We start from the raw sequence: 20,662 nt of genomic DNA, 5'->3' as shown, positions 1-20,662 counted from the left end.
CCAACACATTTGAATGCGTAAGGCTAAGAAAAAGAGCATTCAATTACATCAATTAACAGTCAATACATGGTTTCCTTAACTGTACTTGATTTTCTTCTTCGTGTAACGCAAATGCGGATTAGTTCCGTCCAAAAGTCTTCCAAGAAGGACAATTTCTCCCAAAACTTGATCCAGAAGTTCCCTTGTCTTCTGGATTAGGTTCAAAACGACAAGGCTACGGAGTTGAACAGTGAGAGTCGTAAGCCCAAAAAAATTAATTCGGCTGTTTAAGGACGGTCATGAAATAAAATAAAACACACATTAGGGGAACTCACTACTCTATATTTTGTGACATAAAATGTGTAATCCGTAAAATTAAATGAATTAAAAATAGCCATACACAAAATTATAGTCTTTTATGCAGTAAACATTTCAGTCATATCGATTATTACTTAAATATTTTATTCTTATATGCCAATTAAGAAATATAATCCGATTACAGAAAGCTAGTCAGATGTCTTTTCCAAGAACTTTTCTTCACGAATTTAATATTTTTTATTCATTTAGGTTTTAATTTATATTTCAAACATAACTCGAAAGAATCATTCATAATCAACCTAATAAGTTCGTAAAAACTTTTTAATTCTTAAAAAATATCGCTAATCCTCTTTTCTAATGATTTCTATTTTTAGTAACTACATTCAACCTTTTGATATGAAGGGAATTAGTTCTGAATAAATTTTCCGTTTTTAAAGGAATGTTGTTCTTTTAAATTTTCTTAGTTATTCCAGATTATTTCAAGACAGATGTATACTGAAGTTAAAAAAAAAAAGCAAAACTAGTTTAATAATTTTTTTCACGTATTGGGACTCCATTTTAATATTTGAGAGCTTAAACTTAAATATTCTAATTAATTTGTGCAGATGACATTGCAAGTTCGAAATAAAACATAGTTGAAATACCAGTATTTCTCTTTTTGATACAAATGCCATTTTCAAAATGTAGTGAATGCGTTCGGCGTCAAACAAGTTCAAGTCTAAAACCCTAGACCATTATTGAAATAAAACTGACTTCATAATATTAAAGTGTTAGTAGCTAGAACGAGAAATTATCCACTGTACATAATCACAAGCAATTTTGTTTACTGTGTTTCACTTTCAGGAAAACGAAACTTGGATGACTCAATGGATCAAATGGCTCGTATGAAATTCAAAGAGCTGTATGAAAAAATTCGAGAAAAAGTAAGTGGATAAAAAAACGAATGAAATATAGTTTGATACTGTATCCAGTGTTAAAAAGAAGATCCAAAAAATACATAAAATATATATATATATATATATATATATATATATATATATATATATATATATTATTCAAAATGAAGAATAAAACAAAGAAAAATTATAGACATATGAAAAAAGGGGGTGGGAAATAATAAGTAAAAAAATAACAAACAACATATTATTTTTTAAAAAAAAAAAAATATATATATATATACATGAAATTTTAATTAAAAAACCGGAAAAAAAGCCGGAAAAAAAAGATATAATCTTTTCTTCAGCCCACACGATTATATCCGCAAAACAGAGTGCTTTCTGATATTGTATCATCGTGTGGGCTGAAGAAAAGATTATATCTTTTTTTTCCGGCTTTTTTTCCGGTTTTTTAATTAAAATTTCATATATATATATATATATATATATTTTTTTTTAAAAAACAATATGTTGTTTGTTATTTTTTTACTTATTATTTCCCACCCCCTTTTTTTCATATGTCTATAATTTTTCTTTGTTTTATTCTTCATTTTGAACTTATCTAATGAGTGCTGTCTACTTGCAGCTTAAGCGCAATAAATGATACTTATTGTTTTTCTTAACTTTCTTAGTGTTTTCTTGTATTTATTTATTTATTATATATATATATATATATATATATATATATATATATATATATATATATATATATATATATATATATATATATATATATATATATATATATATATATATATATATATGAAGGAAGTTTTTTTACCACTTTTAACTAAAACAACATTCTGGAAAATTCCATTTATTCAGACGATTTCCAGCCCGATAACATCAGACCCAATTAACCAGTCGAAAATTCTTGAGTCAATGGTAAAATTCAAAATTCTTTGCGTTCTATCAAGTAACGGGTATTCATATTTCTCAACAAAAACTAGGTCAGAATCACTCCAACAACTCCAAAAATATATTTGCTTTTTTAATGAATCTTGTTGCACTGCTTTTAAATATTGCGTTAGTTATCTTGATTTTTTTTTAAGACTCAAAACTTTGGAGGTAAAAAAATGTTCTTTTTATAAGGATTCATACAGTTCTTCTATTACAATAATTATTCTAAAACAGGGAAAAATCTTCTGAATCTAAAGCATTGGTATTAAACTTTTTTTTTCAAATTAAGCAACTAACACTTATTTATTAAGCACATTATTTATTAAGCACTAACACTCAAATTAAGCAACTAACTTAACCTAAATGTTACTATCAGTGGAATAATTTTTATTTATTTTTTGAACATAAATTATTACATATTTTTTGAAATTTGTTTCAAAACAGAATTTATATACAGGATGCAGAAAGCTATATAATTAGCAGGAAAGAAATTTAGATTAGATCATATCATGAGAAACGTGGTTTAGAGTCATTTGATGTTATATATTTGTGAATAGACCGGTATTGAAAATAAGACGGAATAGAGGAAAAATTGGGATTAAAACAATTTCATTTATAGCTGGTTTTTATGATGTAAAATTAGCTCTTGCCAGTTTTTCTCTTTTTTTTCGTGTTTCGTCCAGTTTTTTTTCCGTCTTTTATGTACATCTATATATAATCTGTCAGGGAAGGAAGATTTATTTATGATGCAATACGCTAAGGTCGCATGTTTTTTTTTTTTTTTTTTTTTTTTTTTTTTTTTTTTTTTTTTAATCTTTAATTTTTATTAAAGCCATAAAGACATCTTTTGATAGCATTTAGAATGTTTTGGCGAACCACTAATATCGTGGGTGCAAAACTCTATCTGAAAGAACAATTTTCTGTCGTTCCAATGAAGTGAACCGAATTCGAATCCCAGCCATGGCGGGTCCATACGAATTGCGCAACGAGCTCGCACCGACCACAGTGCTGACGTAAAATATCCTCACTGGTAGACGGATCGTGGGGTTAGAGCCTTCTTGCCATCAGGTTAACCGTGGGAGGTTTTCGTGGTTTTCCTCTCCATGTAACGCAAATGTTGGCCTACCATAAATCTGTCCAAATTTCTACATTGAGGTGATGGTGGTCATGATCGTTACGACAGTTGATTTCTAAGAAACTATGATGGAAATTTCTAATGGTTCAACATGAGCAAACCATCAAAACAAGTTGTTATTCTTACGTTCGACCATCATAAATCAGTCCGAATTCCTACATTGAGGTGATGGTTACTTATGTCGGTTACCATCAAAACATATAATGGTTAATGACGGAATTATTTATGATTACCCTCAAGATTATATTAGTATATCAATGGAAAGCCATCAAAAATTTTGACTTGGGTCAATAACCATTCTGATTAAAGTTCCTTTATCATAGGGTTTACCATGGCAAGTTTCCTTCTTATTATTCTTTGTGTGATGCACATTAGTTTCATAGAAAAAATTATTCTTCAAAGCAAATTTGCCGTTTTTATGATCTAAGAATTACTTCATCTATTATAGACTGAAAATTATAAGGATAATTGAATCGTAACATTGAGGACAACAAATATAATCCATGAATCTCCTGGTTCAACATTAGTTATTCTATAAAATTTGTCACCGAGTATCGAAACACTATCAAAAAATTTTCCAAGTGTATTTTTATTGGGCGTAAATTAGATTCATTCTTATAGGATGTTTAAAAATTAAACCCTGATATTTAAATAACTTAAATTTATTAAAGAATTTTTAAAATATTCTGCGTCTAACAAAAACTTTATTAATAAACACTATTGAAAATTTAAGAAAACGAAAATAAAAATGAATTAATAATTAATAAATAATTTTATTGATTATAATTAATTAATCAGAACGCGTTTTTATATCTAGAGGCACGCAATAAATTTCTTTGGAAATAACTACGAGTATATCGTGTAAAATATTTGTTGGACAAAATTTATATTATTCTTATAATGTTTTGCATATTGTATTATGAGAGCCATGGTGTCTCTGGGGATAGAGTGCTTGTGGTGACCAGTGATTGTTGGTAGATACGAATTGCACCGACCACAGTGCTGACGTAAAATATCCTCAGTGGTTGATGGATCGTGGGTTAGAGCCTTCTTGCTATCAGGTTAAACGTGGGAGGGATTCGTGATTACCCTCTTGATATAAAGCGAATGTGGATTAGTTCCATCAAAAAAGTTCTTCGCGAAGGCAAACTTCTCCCTCTTTTGGATTTTTTTATTTTAAAGTAAATTTTTCACCTGTGTGCCTCTTTTCAAAACTTTTATTTCTTAAGTAATTTAAGCATTCGGCTTAGAAAATTTGTGGAACCCTTTTACATATAAATAAGATGATAATTTTTTATTCTTTTTTTTCCGCGTTTTACGGATATTATGTGCTCAAAATGGTCTTAATTTTAAATGGAATCTCATCAAACTTTTCGTTACATTTAATACAAAAAATAATTAACGATAGTTACTTATCGTCCTTTAAAAGAGTTTTACAATTCGCAAACGAGTACAAAAGTCGTTTACTAGTAAGTAAACTCATAAGTTATTTTGAACTTAAATAATTTTAGAGACTTTACTTTATAATTGGTATTGAAAAAAAGTGATACAATTTTGAGTTTAACGGCTATCAATTTTCATCTCCATAACGCTGTAATTTTGATCCCAATCCAAAAGACAAAGAAACTCTTGGATCAAGTCTCTGAAAAAACTTAGTTTTAGTGGAGAACTTTTCCATATAACTCACTCGCATTTGCGTTATGAAGAACCGCTAAAATCCTCTACGATTTGTGGTCAGTGCCAGTCATAATCAGAATACCAATCGACCACCCATTGCTGGAATTTGAACCTTAACCACATTGGGAGGTGTGTGCTTCCTTCAGCTTTCTTATCCATTTAGTGTAAATAATTTTCATTAGAGAAAGAATACGAAAAAAATTATTAAAAAATTTCATTTTTTTTTTTCGTGTATGGTAATTATCAACGCACATTTATTTCTCTCTCTTTTTACATTTCACCTTGTTAAAATTGGCTTTACATGGGAATTGCTTATACTTTCCAGATCCTCTCTAACGAGAACATAAAGAAAATCCGAGAATACATCTTGAACAAATATGGTGAAAGCCAAGTAAGTAGAATTATTTGTAATTTTTATCCAAAAAGATAGCTCTATTCAAATCAGGGGGGCAGGTCTGTGGTTGAGTGGTCAGGGTGTCAAACTGAAAAATCAATGGCAGTGGATTCGAATCCTATTTGAGACATTAACAGGCATGCTCGATTGATACTTATACGATCAATGTTCGACCGATACTTATCAATGTTCGACCGATACTTATCAATGTTCGATTTATACATATAAATCTTAACACTTAAATCTTAACATTTAATATTTTCATATAAAATTAGCAATACTACTTGAAACTATTTTATTATTATTGGTGTTACTTTTTAATCAGATCTTGATTTTTCATATCATACTAATAATCCAGTTGTTGTTGTTGTTGTTTTAGTCGTAGGACATTTGGGCAACGGGTGCGCCTGTTCTTGTTTTCCAGTAGTGCCATCTATGATCAAGAATTCGATTTCTGCCAAGCCCATACACGTTCTCGCGAGCGTAAATCCAATGTTCTACCAATCCGGCTATCCCGCCCATTAATTATCTAGCTTTCAAAGGTTATCGTAAACTCGGTTTCATAAAACGTAAAACTTCGCAGTTAAACCTTAAAAATTCTTAGTTTTATTTTTCTTTGTTCTTCTTTACCCCAATACAGCAAATTTAAAAAAAGAGTTAAAAATAATCTTTTACGTTATAAATCATGATGATTCTACATTGCTAGATATTCATCATTGAAATGCCGTCTCGTTTATTATATATCTATAAAATTCTGAATATTACAGTTGAATGATATAATATTTAAAGTATGATTCAGTTTTCTATGAAACCATATGAAATTACTTGTAAAAATAATTTTAAAAAATTTTTTATTTTTATACTGATTTTACAACATTTTTAAAGAACTTTCTGAAGACCTTGATATTTTTAGTATATCTTCTATTTTTTTTTAAGCACAATTTTTTTTTTTGTTTTATTTTTACTACGACTTTTTTCATTTACTTAGTATTTCGTCTATTCTTGACGCGAACTATAATTCTCCTATAAATCCAGGACCGTTTATGCCAGTTTTCTAAAATTTGGGCATCTACTGCGTGGAACAAGTTTAGCTTCCGATCCAAAAAATCGCTTAAAAAATTTAATTATTCCATTCAGGAAAAATATTTGAAATCGCATTAGTTTAACATTTACCGAATAAAATTGTAAACGTTTAGGATCTCAGTGGTCAATTAGTCATCAACATGCGATTGACTTGTGAATTGGTGCTACGCCACGCAATTAGCATTTTTAAAGTTGTTCGAAACTACGTTTTGTTTATAGTTTTGTTGCTTTTGAAACGTGTTTCACGGGGAAAATAAGATGCAATTATTTTCGAAGATTTCGTGCATCCCAAAACAAATGTATAAAATAAAATAATTTTAAAAATTTTAGAAAGCAACTTTTCTATGGATTTGCAGTAAAAATATGAAATAAAATATTGCGCGTAACTTAAAAGAATTGAGTTGATACAGTCTCAGTTAATTTTCCAAGCATTCTATTCATTCTATATAAAGTTTATCTTTAACATGTATTGCAAGAAATTTTTTAAGGAAGGAGATAAAAACTAGATGCTTTTCAAATAACACTAAATAAACCACAGAGTTTTCCTTTAAAAAAATTGTATAAGAAACGCCTTTCAAGATAAATTTTATATAAAATGAGTCGAGTCTAAAGCCCTGGATACTTCGATAAAGTAGCGACATGCCTGTAACTGTAACTCTCTAGTGACTGCAACTTTCAATGTGGAAATACTGAGTTTCTACTCTTAAACTCGACTTTTCATTGATTAATATTTTCATATTCTTAAAGATAACTTAAATATTTACGATTTTTTCTTTCTGGAATTACATATTTTGTTTTTATTCCATTCAGGGAAAATAATGCGTTATCTATAAGTTAAAACTTCCTCATTTCGTCTTTTGCTATAACATTTTTTTCTGAACTCTTTGAAATCTTTTGATGTCGGTTTTTTATGAGGTTCATAGGGGTGAATATAGTTAGATATAATTAACATAATATCAGTTTTATTTATATACTTTATAATTAAAGCATGTGATGAGACAGCCAATAATTAGTAAATGGGAGCTTTGTCGCATTTAATAGCAAAATAGATGAGTTCTGATTTATTCAAATATTAATAAATATTTCTTTGAGAATTCTTATTCAAATTCTGAATACTAAATAAAACCAATTTATTTCAATTATATATTCAAATATAACCAATTTAATTCTGTAACAAAATTAAAATATTTAAAATAATAGAAAATAAGAAAACTAAAGAGTTCAAATAGGAACTAGATCATCTTATTAAAAGTTTTAAATGTATTCATTTGAAAAATATTTGATATGTTACTCTTAAATATTTAAATGCTATTAAAATTTATATTTAAAGCTTTCTCACAAAAAAATTAGTTTTTTAGTTAAAAACAATATTGGTAGTTTATTTTCATTTGTTTCAGGTAAATATATTCAATGCGATTGAATTTGTTAAACCTCTCATTGAAAAAGAGGAAACATATTTGCTCTTCACTGTTAATAAATAATATCATGCAAAATTTGTAACAAATAAATAATTAAATTAATTTCGAACTTACATTTTACGATCTGCTGCTATCGTTCGGATTCCATTTTTCTCTGCCAATTCTATACAGCCATATTTCCCGTCTTTTTTTATTCCAATTTCCAACAAGTAAACAATATAATTTGAAGCCTAAATTTGTTTTATTTGATCACCCAAATACACAACAACCATGAACGCTACCCACAAGGAATGTGTGTAGAAAAATATACAAGTAGTAGGATAAAATAATAAAAAAACATTTAATAATTGATTATTAGTTAGAGAATTATTAACTGTTAAAACCATTTCGGCCGATCTTACTGCCAGATGAATGCAACTACTGAGTAGAAAATTGGCTTGCTGAAAAATTATTTTTCAATTATAAAATTAAAACGAATATAATTTTTTTTTTCAAAATTCCCATTTCGTCGAAGGTTTTTGCAGTTTAGTGCTTTTTTCGAACTTTTTTCTCTTTTAAAGTTTTGAATTAGGATTATTTATCCATTGCTGTCAAGACAATCACAACTCTATCGAGATATGTATGTCATTATTTCGAGCTTGACTTAATGCCAAAACTAAAAGAAAAAAAATGAGAATATAAAATTTTAAAAAAAGAGAAAGATATTATATGTTGCTAGATCATAATATTTATTTCAAGTTTCTATAAAACTATAAAAGACTTAAGAGAGATAAAAAACGTTTCCAATTAGAATTGTTATACAGCATAAATTTATTGTCACAGATTGTTAACAAATAAAAAATTTAATTCCTATTTACTATTTTTTATTGTGTCACGCATTCTATGCTTTAAATTTAAATACTTTTTCTGGTACTGTTGCTTATTTTTTAAATCCAAATAATCGTTTATTCTGTTACGGTTAACATTTCAGCAAAATGATCTTAGATAAAATTATAATCATTATATATATTTTTAAGAAAATGATCTTTTATTTTGAGACTAGGGGACTAAGCCCCCTTGTTTGCCACCACTCTCCAGGAAATACCAGGTGCTTCGCAATAATTGTTGTTTCTTGGCAGAAAACAATTTTTTCTACTAAAGTTGAAATTATTCACTTAACATACTAAAAGGAATTCTGATTGCTTGTGCCTCCAGGCCCAAATATTGTTATCTATTAGTATTATAAATATTTAGATCTATTAGTTAACAGAAGTAATTTTTCTAAGTAATCATTTTTTAAAATAACATTTATATTGTTCAAACAAATTTGATGAGTTCACAATAGTAATTTAATATTTTCGCTTACCAACAGGGAGGATATGTTAAATACTATTTTTGCTTGCATCTCATTGTGCTTAAAGCTGATCGTTAAGTTCTAAATCATTTAACTCATCTTTTTAACTGTAATTTATAACAATACATTAATGTTATTTGCACAAAAGTAATAATTGTGAAATGGTTAATAAGATTAGACCACCTTTCTAAGTAACTTTATCTTAAAATGTAGCTCAGAATTACATTACAATAATAATAAAACAAAACAATTCTCTTAGTTTTGAACTCTTGAATTAAAAGCGTAATAATAGCATTACCGGAAAATATCTTTAAATGAGGGATACAGAAATGCTTGCATAAAATCAATATTTTTATGACTCATATTAATTTTATGCGGATGACAACCAAAACAATATAGAAATGAATGAGGAAAAATGGGATCCTACCATGTGATTTTCCGGCCATTAAAAATGCACGGACAACAACGGAAAACTGCGCCATCATCATTAGAGTTTTATATACAGGGTGATTCAAAAAAGATGGGCAAAATTTTAGGAAGTGATAGTACACACCCAAGCAAACAATTTTTTTTTATCAAAGAATGCATGGGCGAATACAAAACGCAAAACCGCTAGAGGGCGTCAAAGTTTATGTTCTTATATGAGGCAAAAACGCACAAAGAACGATGAAGTTAAGTTATAAAAGCAAATTTAATGGCATGTGATTATAATAAGTGCTCAAAACAGTGGCCGGCAGCGGCTATGCACGCAGTACAACGGCGAAGAAAAGATAGGGCATACCACGAACTTTCCCTGCAGCGGCCGAAAGCTTGGCGACAAGTAACGAAGCGCAGTAACTCGCAACCAGGAATGGAGCTTTCACGTTTGCATCAAACAACTTTCCAAATGCGCCAGCACCTTTGCGTTTTGTTTTCGACCATGCATTCTCTGATAAAAAAATGTTTGCTTGGGTGTGTACTATCACTTCCTAAAATTTTGTCCAGCATTTTAGAATCACCCTGTCTAATAAGAAATATGGACTTTTAAGGGGGAGAAACAAAGATAAATGAGTTTGGTGAACAAATCCTCTCGTTAATATGAAATAATTCTAAATTTGTTCCAGTTAAAAGATATCATTTCTTACTTAAAGTAGCTATACGAAACTATATCTGAATGGATATATTTAGAATATAGAAGAATTCAAATGTTCATTAGACTGATTTTACCTTCGGTGTTGTTGGCAGATATTCTTAAATATTTGTTCCTTTAATAATTCTTAAAAGATAATTTTATTTTAAAAAATTTGATCTAAAACATTCACTTACATATAACTTACTTATTATTAGATTTTTAAAAAAAATATTTTATTCCGTGATTAAATACATGAGAGAGAATATTTAACTTTCTAACCTATCTAAAACATAAGAGATTGCCTAACTTTAAAGTATTTTTAACTATCGAGTTTTCCTATTAAAGTTGAGAAAATTTGACTTTAGAAAATATTATTTAAAAAAAACTCGACTTAGGTATTAATACATTAACTATGAATATTCTGTTTTTTTCTTAATCATATCCACCATTCGTCATGATTATAATCTTTTTAAAATAGAAATCAAACAAAATATTTGTAAAATTAATTAACTTCTAAAACATCAACAGAACGTTTTGGAAAGATTAAGTATTGACGTCAATAAAGATTGATTTTCAAACCGCTCATTATATCGCAGTCCATTCATTAATCTTCGTCACGTGGTGTTCCTTTCGATGCCAAAACGGTTTTAACAAACTACCATAAATTACCGTTTGTAACCTCGAATTACTTTAAGAGAAAATCTTTCAGGAATGGTTAAAATTTGTTCGACATATATATAATCCATCCACCCCTATTAAAAAATAAAGCTGAAACAAAATTAATAATCAATTAATAAACATCGAAACATTTTCTTACTGACACTATTTATAGTTCTTACAGTTTTTGGAATCCGTTTATGTCGTTTAGAAATATCTTGGAACTTATTGTAACCTATTGAAACTTTATTAGCTTTCAAAGTATTTAACTCAATTTAAATAGCAGTTCTAACCATTTGTGCGAATGCAAAGCAAATGCAAACTTTTCCGTTTTAACTCATTTGTAAAAAGTATCATTTTAAAAAAAGACGGTTCTTTATTCGAAAAAGAAAAAAAAATGATTGCCCAAGTGCTTCAGGATCTGGATTAATTTTCTGGAAACAAAATAGTTCGGTCTACCATTAATAATTAATGATATAAACCTTTTTATTTGACACAGTAGATTTGAAAGTGTTTCAAAATAAATATTCAACCATAAAATTTAAAGTTCGGTCATTAGGCTGAATAGCATACATTCGCATGCATAAAAAGGACTCAAAAATCTAAACCAGTTCCTCATAAACTTATCAGCGTTCGTATTAGGTTCGTATTTCTTCCAAAGATTAACATGAAAGAGTTAGAACCGTTATTCTTTCTGACACTTCAGTTAGATAGGTAAAATAAATTATATCTTTCATATTTTTTCCTCCTTCAATTTGATGATTAGAAAGTATAGTTTCTAATTGCAATTTAAAAGAAACTACTTGCAATTTAAAAGAAACCCGCACAAAATAACAAAATGATTATGCATGAAACACATACTCTATCGACACAAAATAAAATGAATGCTTGCTGACTGAGTTATGAAATGTTTAAGTATTTGTGACTGGTATTTACAGTGCGAAGATAAAATTAAAAAAAATAGAATTTGAAGAACCTTTTAACTAATGATCAATTCATATACTAAGACTTAATCGTAGTGGTTCGAGGGCTATTCTTAAAATATGCAAATTAATTAAGGCAGACGCTAAGCTACGAAAACAACAATAACATGTGATTAACGTGTTTTAACATTAATTAGACCAAAAGGCTAATCAATGTTTTTTTTTTTTTGCTTGAGCTATAGAATAAAGATTAAAATGTCAAATGCCCACAAAATCAGTCAGATCTTTTTTTTTCTCTCTAAATTTAATGTTGCCGTCTTTCATAATATTAATATATAAAGGCCTTTTTTTAAGACTTTGATTGAGTGAAACACTATTGTTGTTGTTGTTATTGTCGGCCATGAAGGCAGAGGGGGGCAATTGTAGTTGTTTTCCAGTGGCGCCATCTATGGCCAAGAATTCGACTTCTGTCACACCCGTACACCACACCCGTTTATAGGGCGGATCCATTTATACATCCTTTCATTCACCGACCGATCGAAATTTTGGCCAAAACAAGAGAACGATCCATCTCCAATTCATTATCCCCAGAGGTATATAATTTGCTACGGAAACGCGGAGAACTTTATGACCCAACAGATTTAAAGTGCACCAGTCACCATTCACAACACGAAGAGTTTTTGGCCGGCTGAATTCGAAATCTCGTTCTCACGAACTCCCGTCCAGTGTCCTGCCATCCAGACTATCCCGGTTCAAGTGAAACAGTAATTTTCAGATACGAAATATATTTTGCATGAAAACAATGACACGGATTTTTGTTCCCTTTTTAGATCGTGAAGAAGTTGAAGGAGTTAGTGGAGAAGTTGAGTGATGTGGAGTTGAAGGAGATCATCGGCCACCTCTTCGACTATCATCATCAGTCGGGAGTGGAGATGAGGGGAGAGGCATGGGACAAAGTGAAGAACTTCTTCAAGGACATCGGCGTCAAGATTCAGGATCACAGTAAGAAGTTTGGACGGTGGGTGAAGGACATGTGGGGGAAAGGCATTGAAAAACTGAAGGAGAAACACGGAACCATCAAGGCCATCGCCATGGAAGTAAGTTCTTTTTAGAAGGTTCGCATGAAATGATATACTTTATATTTTATAAGCGTCGTCGAACAGCCGACCCAATTTTTGGGCTTACGCCTACTCATGTTCAACTATGTATCCTTGCAATTTAGAACCCAATCCGGAAGACAAGAAACTCCTGGATCAAGTATTGAGAGAAATTTGCCTTCGTGGAGGATTTTTTCATGGAACTAAATCACATTTGCGTTACATGGAGAGGAAGAAAACGAGAACCTCCCTGTCTTAGCCTGAAGGCAAGGGGATTCTAACCCATGATCCGTCTACTATTGAGTATATTTCACGTCAGCACTTTGGTCAGTGCAAGCTGAATGCGGAATTCATATCGACCAGCCATCGCTGGGATTCGAACCCGGTCCACCTCATTCGAAGGCGAATGCCATATCCCATGAGCTATCACGGCTTGAAATGATACTTTGTTGAAAATAGTATGCTGTTTACATAACTGTTGTAAGTTTGTAATAGTTTCTCATGACTATTGAGTCTGGTTTAGCATATCTTTAGAAAGCGCCCCAGTGCTAATTCTGAAAATGGTGCAAAACTTTAAAGGAGTTAAAAAAAACACAACTGGACGAAAATGAAAAGTGCTTGTTGGCTAATTTTTTTAATATTTAAAAATTTACTCTAATGCTGTGTGAGCAGTGGTGCCTCAGGGGATACAGTTTTCGCTTTAAAATGAGGTGAACCGGGTTCGAATTCCAGAGATTGCTGGTCGATACGAATTCCGTATCCGGCTTGCACCTACCACAGTGCTGACGTAAAATATCCTCAGTGATAGACGAATCATGGGTTAGAATCCATTTGCCGTCAAGCTAACCGTGGAAATTCCTCGTGGTTCTCTTTCCCATGTAACTCAAATGCAGGTTAATTCCACCAAAATGTCCTCCACAAAGACAAATTTCTCCCAATCCAGGAGTTCCCTTGTCTTTTGAATTGTGTCCTAAATTATAAGGCTACGGAGTTAAACATTGGTGGTCGTAAAATTGGGGCAGCTGTTCAACGACGGTGATAATCTAATGCTACATTATCTGACCTTATAAGAATTTGGGACAAAATGGAATACAATTTTCATCTTAGGGGGAAAATGCCGCCAAATTTGCGGTTGCCAATAAAAAAGTTAAATAACTTGTAAAATATTCCGTTCCAATGCCCAGATAATTTTTCACGGCAAGTTGGCATAGCTAATTTAAAGTTGTAGTTTTGTTTCATTTATGTAATGTTATACGAATTTCATTGTATTGTTACGCTCTCAGGTCAAAAATCCCATTGAAATATGCCAAGAGATAGGCGTTTCACAGTAGTTTTATAATTTGGCAACCAACGTGACAAGTGAGTCGTCAACTCATAGCCGTTCGAAGCCTGCTGGAAATATGGACATTTTTATAGAAAAATTAATTTTTTTTTTGTCTTACTTTTTCTCGTTATAACTTTATAGGTATTCAATGGAAGTAAACAAAATTTTATGATCAATTTCTGATTAGTCACAAAATTGTCGATTTAAATTTTTTAAAAACAAATTCGTTAAAAACTGCGCAAGTTCCGAGTATTTAAGCTAGTTCTTTTAAACTGCAAATGCAATGAAAAAATTTCGAAATGTTTTTTCGTTATTTTGTATTTGGCAACTAATAAAAAAAGTTGCTTTGAATATTTTTAAAATTTAATAAGTTTCAAACAGTTTTCTAAGTAGTTTTTGTAATTTTCGAAAAGAAGAGCTCAAAACGATCTTGGATTGTTCAGAAATTATATTTTGTATTATAAGACAAAATTTAATAACAAATGATATATCGTCCGGAAACTAAACTTTGATGGCATAGAGAAAGAAAACATGCAAAAGAAAACATACTTTTATGTGGAGGTGATCCTTCGAGACAGGGGTGAAAGCGAGACGGAAAAGAGGAAAGGCTGGTAGTAAAACCATTTCAGTTATAGCTAGTTTTGGGGAGGAGTTTACTTATTCTTTTTTTAAATTTTTCAACAATTTCTACTTTATCTTGGAAAAGAAGCAGTTTTATATATATGCCAGGATTATAAAAGAAATCTTGATAGTTACAGATATTGCATTTTTTTCGAAAAAAATGCTGGAATGAAATGTTTTACGTACCAGGTTTTTCTCTTTTCCGTCTTGCTATATAAGGGCTTTCACCCATGCTTCGCGATGCCAGTTTCATTTTTAATAAATCTTGCTTAATAATACAAGGTGACATTTATGGATAACCCTTTATTGTTTCGAGCTTTTCTTCAAAAGTGCAAAACTACTTAGAAAATTGTATATATATATATATATATGGAAAATGAAAGCACTCCTTTTTGTGGATATAATCGTGTGAGCTGATGAAAAGATTGTATTTTTTATTTTCCGGATTTTTTGTTTTTTCCCCATTTTTCGGGATTTTTTTTTTTATTTTTTATTATATGTGTGTGTGAATATATATGATGTTAAATAAGCTATTTTTTGTGTGTGTTCCAGTTCATCGCCAATGCCAAGGACTTGAGCGCAGAAATGAGCCGAGAGGCTTTAGAGTTTTTCAGACCCTACAAAGATGATTTGGGAGCCTTGTGGGACAAACTTGTTGAAGCCACCAAAGAAGCTATCGGCAAATTCTAAATGGAACAAACAGTTCACGTATTGGATTAAATTAAATTCATACAATAAAATATTTCTTTAAAATCAATATCATTTTTATTTCACAAACAATTTTAATCTTAGCACCAACAGCCTCACACTTTTTAAAGAGGCAACGAAACAAACCATGAGGCAGTTGAAGAACTCGACGCATCGCAACATACAGTCGTGACAGAAGTGCATCCCCTCGCAGTGAACACTTCACATTCTTTTTGTATAGTAAACCTGCGGGCTAGGAAAAATGGACGCAGCACACAATGCCTATCGAAAAGGACAGATATGGCAAGTAATGGACAGGCTCAAAACGAGTATTTAAAAAAACGAACATAGTTTTCATGAAAATGTATTACATCGCATTTGATTCCGTGTTTTAAATCTGGCTTCTGAGTATCATTCTTCTTTTTTTAAATAAACTAATAAACCAAAACAAAAACGTGGTTTCTACTGTGTCAAATAAATGTGTTTTTATTAAGAAAAACTATTTCTTCAATATAACTGGATTTGTTACAGCTCTATAAATTTATAATAGTAGTAGTAAATTTACCTTTTAGGAGTTGCAGTTGTTATAAATCACTTTATCCTTTAAATTTCTAAGTACGAAAAGATCTACAGAAAAGTTACGTCTGTTATTGTACATTATCACATCCTACCTTTCAGACGTGCCTCGAAATTATATTTTTGGGAGAGGGGAAATTCCTCATTTGTCCAAAACATAGATCATTCATTTACTTCAATAAAAAATTATTTTGCTGCTAATATTTTTATTATAGGCTGTGTTCCACAATATATTATTGATTTAAAAGATTTCATACACAATGTTGTTGCTCTTAATCTGACAAATGTCAGATAAGCTCCAGGACAGGAAGAAAATCCATAACAAGATCTCATAGTCCAAGGCAAACCGGAATATGTTCCGGCGAAGCTGGTTGAACACAGCATTAGTAGGGAAGATCCACCTGACTCCCTCAAAAGTAAGTAACTTAAGAGGGCCACTTGCAAATCTGGCCGAAGCAGTCTGGGTTCATTTTATGTCCAGTAGGATACAAAGGATGTCCTATGATACCAGTGGTTGTGTAGGCGGTCGATGATGGAAAAAAAATCATGCATAGTTTTTCTAGTCAATAAGCCATGATGGGTCAGTGAGTGAGGCACAAAACTTGGATTCGATTCCCAGTGTCGGCTTAAAACGTTTCAGATCGATGGGTACCAGCTGGTCTAGGAAGTAAAGGGTACTTGCTCAATGCTGACCACAATTGGTGATCTGGTCATGGAATGGAGGATCCTTAACCTCCACGGTCCCGCAGTGGACTGATCGTTAAGACACGGTTCTCAGCAGATCACCGAAGTCAAGCATCACTGGCTGCGGTCAGTGTGCGGGTGGGTGACCCACTTGGATCAGTCTGCGTAGGGACCGAGGGTGTGCGGTATTGGTCCTCGTTAAACTGTGCTACCGTAAAGTGCTCGACTTCGCGTGCAGGTCGTTGGGCTACCGAAGCGGGGGTGCCATCCCCTCCGCAGAGGATCAAAATTGTGATGGCATGTCTTCGGATCATCCTCAGGGATGTTTCCCAGACCATCGCCAATAGCCCATTGTGCAGCTCTAGTGCGACGTAAATGAACTACTATTACTACTACCTTAACCTCCACGAACCCATTGATCCCAATGAGCTCTAGCGTTACTTTTTTTTCTATTTAATAAATAATAAACCATTTTATAAGTTAATACAAATAGAAAAGGGAAATAAATTTATTCCAATCAACATACACTAGTTAACATAAATCACGACAAAGACCATAACTCAAAAGAACTTAGGAAGCACAGAATTTTCGGAAACTAGCACACATAATAATATATAAAATAACATAAAAAAAGGTATTAAGGCAGACAAGCGTGGCGCTTATAGAAACTAGGATATGTCTGAAATGAATAAACCAGATGTGACAGTTTGGAATTGAAAAAGTATCTTCAGTGTGGAGTAGGATCACCTCTCATTGGTGATCTAAAAGTGAGCTCTCATCTCAAGTGCGAGCCATTGTTTTCGGCGGCTAAGTGTGACACGTCTTTCTAAAGCATCCCAAACATACTCGATAGAATTCGAGACGGGTAATCAAATGGCCACTGCATACACTAAACTGTTTGCTGCTGAAGATAATTATTGCGACGTTCTGTTGTTGTCACATAACGTGAAATTATCACTTATTGCAGCATTAGAAGGAACGAAACTTGATTACCTTTGTGCGCTGCTCAAATGAGAAAAAATCCCAGTAGAAAGTGGGCGTTACTTTGCATAGGGAATCTAGGTAAATGCATAGTGGGCGTTTTTGATAATTATTGAAGACAATTAATTACGTATAATTTTTTTTTTAATCCCAATACATGTTGAATCATTCAAAACCCTCAGAAAACATCTTATTACTTCTCTAAACAGCGCAAATTAAAAAAAACTCGTTTTGAGTTAAAAGGAGAAGTCACGTGATTTTCAAAAATGACGTCATTTAGGCTCATCTGCCGTCTGTTTACCAGCATTTAGAGCCAGTTCAATTTTGTAATTAAGACCAACAGTTTCAGATTTCAAATAAAATGAGTAATAGCAAAATTATACATTATAATAAATTACGTTCTAATGTCTCTGAATAAAACTGCCTGCTTAATAAAACGAATTTTTATAATATGATTAAATTTTAAGGGCACCAACTCAATTTTTAAAAATAATTAATGTTGTTGTTGTTGTTAATTTACGTCGCACTAGAGCTGCACGATGGGCTATTGGCGACGGTCTGGGAAACATCCCGGAGGATGATCCGAAGACATGCCATCACAATTTTGATCCTCTGCGGAGGGGATGGCACCCCCGCTTCGGTAGCCCGACGATCTGCGCGCGAAGTCGAGCACTTTACGGTAGCACAGTTTAACGAGGACCCATACCGCACACCCTCGGTCCCTGCTCAGACTGATCCAAGTGGTCACCCACCCGCACACTGACCGCAGCCAGTGATGCTTGACTTCGGTGATCTGCTGGGAACCGTGTCTTAAGGATCAGTCCACTGCGGGACAATAATTAATGAAATTAAGGTATAAGAATATGTTAATTTTAATGTCCAAGAACATTTTAATTTTAAAAATGACAAAACTAAATTATTTTATATTTCTTCTGCTTAAATTTTATATTCCTTGATGTTCTTTAGATGAAAATGTTTTTTGACGATAACCAGTGTTTAAAGTAAACCGGAACTTTTCCCTGAACATCACACTTTCCACTGTTTTAAAATCCAGGTGTGCCTTTTTTTCCCAGTTTCCAAAGGAACAGCTGCCATTTATATAAGCGTGTCTCGTCTAAGAAGTTTTGCTCGAAACTCGTACTCTTGTGACGGGTCTGACGCTGACTTTGACAAGCTAGTCCGTTTGACGTCACGAAATCATTGCCAAATATCTCTTGATATTTGACAATGTGCCTCTTGAGTTTTCACGAATGGTTCTCTTGTTGGACAACATATCCGAATACTTTGAAGCCTTTGCCACTGTTTTGAGATCACACGTTGAGATACATTTTAATTTATTTTATAACAGTCGTTGAACAGCTGACTCAGTTTTTTGGGTTTACAACTGCCAATGTTCAACCCCGTAGCTTTGTCCTTTTGAACCCAATCCAGAAAACAAGAGAACTCCTGTATCAAGAATAAGGAGAAATTTGCTTTCGCGGAGGGCTTTTTTATGGAAATAATTAGCATTTGCGTTTCATTGGGAGGAAAACCATGAAAATCCCCCGCGGTCAGCCTGACGGCAAGGGGGCTCTACGCCATGATCTGTCTACCACTGAGAATATATTACGTCAGCACTGTGGTCGGAGCAAGCTGGATGCGGAATTCGTATCGACCAGCCATCGCTGGTATTCGAACCCTGTTCACCTCTTTGAATGGCGAACGCTCTATCCCCTGAGTCATCACGGCTCATTGAGATACATTGAAAATTTAAGACTCTTCGATTTGAGACCTTCCACATTCCAATATTTCTTATCGGGCCGGGATAGCCTGGTCGGTAGGGCGCTGGGCCCATATCCAAGAGGTCGTGGGTTCGATCCTCACCGGCCGAAGACTCCCCGTGTAGTAAATGGTGACTGATGCACGTTAAATCTGTCGAGTCTCAAAGTCCTCCATGTTCCCACAACAAATCAATACCTCTGGGGGTACTGATCCAGGAGTTTCCTTGTCTTCTGGATTGGTTCAAAATTACAAGGCTACGGAGTTGAACGTTAGTAGTCGTAAACCCATGAAATTGGGTCGGCTGTTCAACGACGGTTATAAAATATGAAATATTTCTTACCATTTGGTGTAATCCTTCTTCAGCACACATAATCCTCCGTATCATACCTGTCATCTTTCTCGTTTTTATGCTTATGTTTGTGTGCAAAAATTGTACGAGGTACCTAACCCAGAGGGCCTAACGCTATTTATTCGAGGTACCTAACGCTATCGGCCTGATCCTCTAAGATGTAGAGATTCAGGAAGAAAGTTTAAAATATCGCAATGGAGCTCCCCGTGTGAAAAGTCCAAAATCTTGAGAAGGAGTAAGGCTGATCAAGAAACAAATGCATTACATGTCAGAAGAATTTCCTTGAATAAGGGATTGTGGAAGTCCTACAACTTCTTCATTCTTGAGAAGGTTATTCAGTTCCTTGATAAGTGAGGTGAGACCAATCGATGAGCTGATGTAAAGGAGCAGCCAATAGTCGCTTTTCACTGGGGCACTCCTTGCACCCAGAGAAATTTAATTATGGTCTTGCTGGAAGTTGTACTCTTCGTGCACCGGTAGAAGTAGTGCTCTTCGGCACATTTTATGGAGCGAGAAGAAGCTGTTGTACATTGCCGAAGCCTTGACATCTAAAGACCCCGGTAGCAGCGAAAACTTTCCCCTCGGATCGGGAACTGCTGTAAGGTGGTGATAGTGAAAATCTTCTGGTGATTAGCCAGCTCTGGAAGGATGTCGAGGTAGTGTAGGAGGAGCCTCACCCTCGCTTTTCTTGAACTACACTATTCGCGATCGCAATGCTC

The 20,662-nt window shown here is 32.8% G+C and overlaps 1 protein-coding gene across 1 annotated transcript in view; it reads left to right on the top strand.

Annotated features, from left to right (window-relative positions):
* LOC107437813 (uncharacterized) overlaps positions 1–15,658 on the top strand; it is a 31,228-nt gene extending 15,570 nt beyond the window's left edge. Inside the window, exons 6-9 of the mRNA XM_043045913.3 lie at positions 1,141–1,220; positions 5,270–5,335; positions 12,694–12,960; positions 15,458–15,658. Coding sequence (XP_042901847.2) covers positions 1,141–1,220; positions 5,270–5,335; positions 12,694–12,960; positions 15,458–15,595 — 551 coding nt within the window. The 3' untranslated portion in view covers positions 15,596–15,658. The remainder of the gene's footprint in view (positions 1–1,140; positions 1,221–5,269; positions 5,336–12,693; positions 12,961–15,457) is intronic.
* Positions 15,659–20,662: the final 5,004 nt, after the last annotated feature.

This window comes from Parasteatoda tepidariorum, chromosome 5, assembly GCF_982258835.1.
Source record: "Parasteatoda tepidariorum strain Cologne lab strain chromosome 5, Ptep-v5.0, whole genome shotgun sequence".
NCBI lineage: Eukaryota > Metazoa > Arthropoda > Arachnida > Araneae > Theridiidae > Parasteatoda > Parasteatoda tepidariorum.
This window is presented reverse-complemented; position numbering and strand designations above follow the sequence as displayed.